This window comes from Eriocheir sinensis, chromosome 11 (assembly GCF_024679095.1).
Source record: "Eriocheir sinensis breed Jianghai 21 chromosome 11, ASM2467909v1, whole genome shotgun sequence".
Classification (NCBI taxonomy): domain Eukaryota; kingdom Metazoa; phylum Arthropoda; class Malacostraca; order Decapoda; family Varunidae; genus Eriocheir; species Eriocheir sinensis.
This window is the reverse complement of record NC_066519.1, coordinates 12,213,758-12,221,072: the sequence shown is the minus strand read 5'-3', so window position 1 is coordinate 12,221,072 and position 7,315 is coordinate 12,213,758. Positions and strand designations below refer to the sequence as shown.

Here is a 7,315-nt window from a genome sequence, read left to right as displayed (position 1 = left end):
AAAGACAGCAAATAATTCTACGTTGGGGGGGAAATGTGTTTGCCTTTGCATATTAAGAAAAAAAATGTGTGGAAAAATAGAGAATTGTGCAAACGAAAATAATGTTGGAAAATAAAGAAAAAAAATAGAGAATTGTGGAAACGCAAAAAATAATGTGAAAAATAAAGAAAAAGATGAAAAATGAAAGGTTAATCGAGAGAGAGAGAAATGTAGAATGAAAATTGTTTACGTATATAAATAGATAGATTGAAAGAGATAGAGATTGAAATTGAAATAGATAGAAATTGAAATTAAAATAGATAGAAATTGAGAGATTGAAACTGATAGCGATTGAAATTGATAGATTGAAATTGATAGTGATTGAAATTGATAGAGATTGAAATTGATAGATTGAAATAGATAGAGACTGAAATAGACAGAGATTAAAATAGACAGAGATTGAAATAGACAGAGATTGAAATAAACAGAGATTAAAATAGAGAGAGATTGAAATAGAGAGAGATTGAAATAGAGAGAGATTGAAATAGAGAGAGATTGAAATAGAGAGAGATTGGAATAGAGAGAGAGAGAGATTGAAATAGAGAGAGATTGAAATAGAGAGAGATTGAAATAGAGAGAGATTGAAATAGACAGAGATTGAAATAGACAGAGATTGAAATAGACAGAGATTGAAATAGACAGAGATTGAAATAGACAGAGATTGAAATAGACAGAGATTGAAATAGACAGAGATTGAAATAAACAGAGATTGAAATAGACAGAGATTGAAATAGACAGAGATTGAAATAGACAGAGATTGAAATAGACAGAGATTGAAATAGACAGACTGAAATATAGAGAGATTGGAATAGAGAGAGAGATTGAAATAGAGAGAGATTGAAATAGAGAGAGATTGAAATAGAGAGATTGAAATAGAGAGAGATTGAAATAAAGAGAGATTGAAATAAACAGAGATTGAAACAGACAGATTGAAATAGAGAGAGAGATTGAAATAGACAGATTGAAATAAAGAGAGATTGAAATTGATAGATTGAAATAGATAGAGATTGAAATAGACAGAGATTGAAATAGAGAGAGATTGAAATAGAGAGAGATTGAAATAGAGAGAGATTGAAATAGACAGAGATTGAAATAGACAGAGATTGAAATAGAGGGAGATTGGAATAGAGAGATTGAAATAGAGAGAGATTGAAATACAGATTGAAATAGAGAGAGATTGAAATAGAGAGAGTTTGGAATAGAGAGAGATTGGAATAGAGATTGGAATAGACAGAGATTGGAATAGACAGAGATTGAAATAGACAGAGATTGAAATAGACAGAGATTGAAATAGACAGAGATTGAAATAGACAGAGATTGAAATAGACAGAGATTGAAATAGAGAGAGATTGAAATAGAGAGAGATTGAAATAGACAGATTGACATAGACAGAGATTGACATAGAGAGAGATTGAAATAGAGAGAGATTGAAATAGAGAGAGATTGAAATAGACAGATTGAAACAGAGAGAGATTGAAATAGAGGAGATTGAAATAGAGACAGATAGATTTATAGATAGACAGATAATTAGAGATAGACAAATAGATAAATAGGCAAGTGTATGTGCGTGTGTGTATGCGTGTGTGCGTGTGCGTGTGAAAGGTACGTGAAGGAATATATCCGCATGAAAAAGCAATCAATCATGTCTTTAATGGGACGGCGTAATTAAATGATCCCAGTTACAGAAGTGGTGAAAACAATATTCGGTCTATTTTTAAGGGGTGAAATTATTTACTGAAACGATCCCAAATGAACACAAAAAAAAGCGAAAAAAAATTAAAATAAAGTGAAAATAGATAAAAGAATAACAAAAAATAAAACAATACAATAATTTTTACGCACTATGGGAACTATTTATTTTTTATAGTTTGTTGGGTTCAGATATTTTACTATTAATGTCACAAACTATCGTACTGAAAACTGATGTTAGTTTGACGCACCATGGGAACTATTTATCATGTTTTAGGGGCTTAAGGAAAGAAGATTTATCACTAATGTCTTTAATATTATCGTAATGCTTAGTTCGTATGACTCCAAAACTATCGTGATAAAATATAGTTAATCTTAGATCGTTTGACACACCATGGGAACTATTTATTATATCTATTTTAGGGCGTTTAAGGATAGACGATATATCACTATTGTCTTTAATATTATCGTAATGTATAGTTCGTATGACCCCAAAACTATCGTGATAAAATATAGTTAATTAAGCTTGGATCGTTTGACACACCATGGGAACTATTTATTATATCTATTTTAGGGCGTTTAAGGATAGACGATTTATCACTATTGTCTTTAATATTATCGTAATGTTTAGTTCGTATGACCCCAAAACTATCGTGATAAAATATAGTTAAGCTTAGATCGTTTGACACACCATGGGAACTATTTATTATATCTATTTTAGGGCGTTTAAGGATAGACGATATATCACTATTGTCTTTAATATTATCGTAATGTTTAGTTCGTATGACCCCAAAACTATCGTGATGAAATATAGTTAAGCTTAGATCGTTTGACACACCATGGGAACTATTTATGATATATTTAGGCGTGTTAGAGACAGACGACTTATCACTAATGTCTATAAAATCGTAATAAAAAAAGATGTTGAGTTCCTACGTCGTTAAAAATATTGTAAAAAATAATCAAAATTGATGTTCATTTGACACACTCGGCGAACTATTGACTCTTTTAGGGAGGTAAAGGAAAGGCAGCTCACTACTAATAATCTCTCAAAAAAACGTACCTAATAAAAAAATGTTTAGTTGGATAAAAATAATAATTAGTCGGATCGAAAGACGTATCATGCCACCTGTTCACTGTTTCGGGAAGGTTAGTTAAGGAAAGACAACATATCGCTACTAATAATGTTCCTCAAATCCTCGTACCTAATAAAAAGATAATGATGTTTAGTTGGATCAAAAGACGCATCATGCAACCAGTTAACTATTTCGGGAAGGTTAGTTAAGGAAAGGCAACCAATATCCCACTACTACTAATGTCCCTCAAATCCTGGTAATGAAATATAGCGATTTAATGTTCTGGGTGTTGCCGATGGGAAATACTTGTGCAAAATGTGAGATAGCTCTAAAGTGAGATAGTTTTACTGGGTGTTCTTGGCATGGTTAGAGAGAGGGATGGATGGGCTACGTTTTGGCGTATGGTAGAGTGAGTTAGAGCTAACTTTAATATGAGGAAATGAGGGTTAAAGATAGACAAAAATTTTACAGACAAGCTCGGCAATGAGGAAGACGATAAGGTGTCCGTTCTGTGCAAACCCTCGTAATAAAAAGATAATAATGTTTAGCTTCATCAAAAGACACGTGCCGTCGCTGGTCATGAAGTTAATTAATTTTTTCGACACTGACCAATTAGCAGATTAACCTCACCTGTCCGAGCCTTTACCTGCCGCGGCCTCGTCTGTCACACGGTTAACAGATGCCTTTCTTTGTTTGTCGATTATTATTATTATTATTATTTTTTTTTTGTTACCGTTTTGTGGTTGCGTGGTGGCTAATTCCTGTGTTGGTTTGCTTCGTGCTGACCGCTGACCTCTCTCTCTGCCTCTGTCTGTGTCTGTATGTCTGTGTGTGTGTGTGTGTGTGTGTGTGTGTGTGTGTGTGTGTGTGTGTGTGTGTGTTTCTCTCTCTCTCTCTCTCTCTAGTTCCTTTTTTTTTGCGGTTAAGGGGGGCGGTAGGAAAGGGAACCGCACAAGAGAACAAGTGACCGCATTTAACCGTACCATCCCGTTACTATTCAGGTCATTCTCTATCCTAATTAACAACAACTACCTGTGCATCAAAATTTACCTGTTCTAATTGTTCACCTCAGTTCATTATCTCCATTGTCTGCCTGACCTTTCTTTCACCTTAATCCAGTATGTTCTTTGTTTACTAACGTGTGATGCTCGTACAGTGCTGACCTTTCCTCTCAGTGACTCATCTTCTTTGTTTACCTACGATGGTCTGACTGCTGACCTCTTTACCTCAGCCAATTAGGTACCTTTGTTCACCTACGTTGCCTCTTATACGGTACTGACTTCTTATCTCAATTCATTACCTCCGTTGCAAACTTAAGATGCTCAGACTGGGATAACCGTTCGAGCAATTCATTATCTTTTTCATTGGTTATCTTCATTGCTCTAACCTTTTCTTGCCTCTTTACCTTAATGAATTACCTTTTCCATTGTTTACCTGCGTTCTCTTGCAGTGCTGGCCTTTTCAATGACTCATCTCCTTTGTTTACTTATGATGCTCTACCTGTGATAACCTTTCCATCGATTCATTATATCTCTCTTTGTTTACTCATAATCCTCTGACTTTTTCTAACCTATCCCCTCATCAATTCCCCTGTCCATTGTCTATCTACGTTTCTCTCCCTGCCTCGAGCGTCCACTTGTATTGCTGTAGTCATTGTTCGTTTACCTCATTTCAGTATCTCTTTGTTTGTTTACGTATGATCCTTAGACTTTTTCCAACCTTTCACTTCAATATCTACCGTTCCCATTGTTTCCCTATGTTTCTCTGCCTGTCCCGAGCGTCCATTTGTATTGCTGTGGTCATTGTTCATTACCTCATTTCAGTATCTCTTTCTTTTCTTACGTATGATCCTCTGACTTTTTCCAGCCTTTCACTTCAATATCTACCGTTCCCATTGTTTCTACTTTGCTTTCCCTGTCCCGACCGTCCATTTGTATTGCTGTAGTCACTGTCCTTTACCTCAGTTCAGTATCTCTTTGTTTACGTATGACCCTCTGACTTTTTCCAGCCTTTCACTTCAATATCTACCGTTCCCATTGTTTCTCTACGTTGCTCTGCCTGTCCCGAACGTCCCCCTTTATCGCTGGAGTCATTGTTCGCCTCTACTGACCCTCCACCTTTATTTTTGTCCCTGTTTGCCTGCCCCAGTTTGCCCTAATTCACGTCACTACCTACCTGCGTGGCCTCGGTCGTACGCACGTTGGCATAATCCGCGGAGGAGCTTTTCGTTTTGCATGATGTTTGGCGTTTGTGCGTCTGCTGCTGTTGCTGCTGCTGGGAACTGGGCGCTGGGTTCTGCTGGGGGTTCTGCTGCTGTGGGTTCTGCTGCGGGTTCTGTTGGGCCTGCTGTAGGGCCTGGGTACCCGCCGCGCTGGCCATGGCGTTGGGGGTGAGGCGGGGGCTGGTTGGAGGGCCGTGGGGGTCGGGGTCTTATGCCATTGAGTGTCTCCTCCTCCTCTTCCTCCTCGCTCGTAGTCTCATGGGTCCGAGGATGCGAGAGGCACTTCGATTTCCCCGAACTGAGATGTGTGTGTGTGTGTGTGTGTGTGTGTGTGCTTGCTTGCCGCCGGGATGGTCTGGGTTGGCTGAATGGCGTGCTTCCAATCTCCTCCTTTCCTTTCTTCTCTTCTTCGTATCTCACAGCCTCACTCCGCTCTCCTCCTCGCGGTTATGGTGTTCCTCCGCACGCACTCACGCCCTCACACTCACTCACGCACTCACACCGGAGGGCTGCACGTCGCCGTCACGCCATTGCACGCATCGTCGGGTGGGCCAAATCCTCGTCGCCTTCAGCAGCACGGTACCCGCACACACCAGGGGAACACACCTCGCGTTACCATTGCCCCGGTGATACTCTTGCCAGGGACACACAAACGCCTCTATACCCACTCTCAGACCCAGTGGAAGCCTCAGCACACGCCCTGAACACCCCACACGCCGGGAAAGCCTTAGGAACAAAGCCCAACCATACGCCCTCACGCGAACACAAAACAATGCAGTCCCAGAATGTAACCTTTCCCTCCCGACCGCTCTATAGGCCCAGTGCAGCGGCTTAGGCGTGAACCAGGGCCATGGGGAGAGGCGAGGGTTGGGGACAGTACTAGAGCCGCCGGTGGGGTGTAGTATAGGGGTGCAGGGCTATGGTAGGGCCCAGCGTGCCTCGGGATTCGGTGAGCGGAGGTGTTGCGCGACCCGCCCCTCGCCCTGATGTAAGGAAACTAGGAAGGGAGAGAGAGGGGAGTCGTCTGCTGCTGCCGCCTGTGCTCCCGCTGTCAGTCCCCTTGCCGTATCGACCGCCCGAGAGAGAGAGAGAGAGAGAGAGAGAGAGAGAGAGAGAGAGAGGGAGAGGGAGAGGGGGAGTGCATGAGGGGAGAAAGAGAGCGAGGAAAAATGAGTGGAAGGGTTAAGACTCAACCATCAGGCCACGAGAGGATAAGGACATGCTTGCTTGCCGAGAGAGAGAGAGAGAGAGAGAGAGAGAGAGAGAGAGAGAGAGAGAGAGAGCATGACAAAACTATGATTATCCCAGCATCATTTACACGGTTCTCTCGCTCTCTCTCTCTCTCTCTCTCGGCTAATATAGACACACGATAGTTATGCTCATGAGAGAGAGAGAGAGAGAGAGAGAGAGAGAGAGAGAGAGAGAGAGAGAGAGAGAGAGAAAAGTCGAATATATACGTATGAAATCAATTTATTTATTATTATTATTATTATTATTATCGAAGAAGGGGAGCAAACACCAATAGTTTTAATTAAAGGGGTTTATATCGCACGTACCCTCCTCTTCCTCCTCCTCTTCTTCCTCCTCCTCCTCTTCCTCCTCCTCCTCCACGAGTACTATTCATATTTCCTTCATATATTAGTAATGAATTTCAACCCTCTTTGGTCCTCTTCACACCCTTCCCTTCCCTTTCCCTTTCCCTTTCCTTTCCCTTGCCTTTCCTTTCCTTCCCTTTCCTTCCCTTTCCTTTCCTTTCCCCTCGACCCTTCCCTTCCCTTCCCTTCCCTTCCCTTTCCTTTCCCTTTCCTTTCCTTTCCTTTCCTTTCTTTCCCTTTCCCTTTCCTCTCCTTTCCTTTCCTTCCTTTGCCTTCCCTTCCTTTCCCCTCGACCCTTCCCTTCCCTTCCCTTCCCTTGCCTTGCCTTGCCTTGCCTTGCTTTGCCTTCCCCTCCCAGCCTGCCTCACAGGATAACCCCCAGCCTGCCTCACAGGCTAACCCCCAGCCTGCCTCACAGGCTAACCCCCAGCCTGCCTCACAGGCTAACCCCCGGCCTGCCTCACAGAACAACCGCCAGCCTGCCTCACAGGCTGACCCCCAGCCTGCCTCACAGGCTAACCCCCAGCCTGCTTCACAGGCTAACTCCCAGCCTGCCTCACAGGACAACTTCCAGCCTGCCCCACTTAACGCTTCTCTTCCTGCTTCACAGGATGTCGGGTTCCAACCTGTAAGGAATGGAGCCAAACCGAAGCAGGCAACCAAGGATTTACTGACCCCCACTACCTTCAATAGGT

The 7,315-nt window shown here is 41.9% G+C and overlaps 1 protein-coding gene across 1 annotated transcript in view; it reads right to left on the bottom strand.

The window, feature by feature from the left end:
- The window catches only part of LOC126996833 (serine/arginine repetitive matrix protein 1-like), an 18,566-nt gene extending 12,458 nt beyond the window's left edge, over window positions 1-6,108 (bottom strand). The window contains exon 1 of the mRNA XM_050857706.1: window positions 4,980-6,108. Within this exon, the coding sequence (XP_050713663.1) occupies window positions 4,980-5,183 (204 nt within the window). The 5' untranslated portion in view covers window positions 5,184-6,108. The remainder of the gene's footprint in view (window positions 1-4,979) is intronic.
- Between the last annotated feature and the right edge of the window lie 1,207 nt (window positions 6,109-7,315).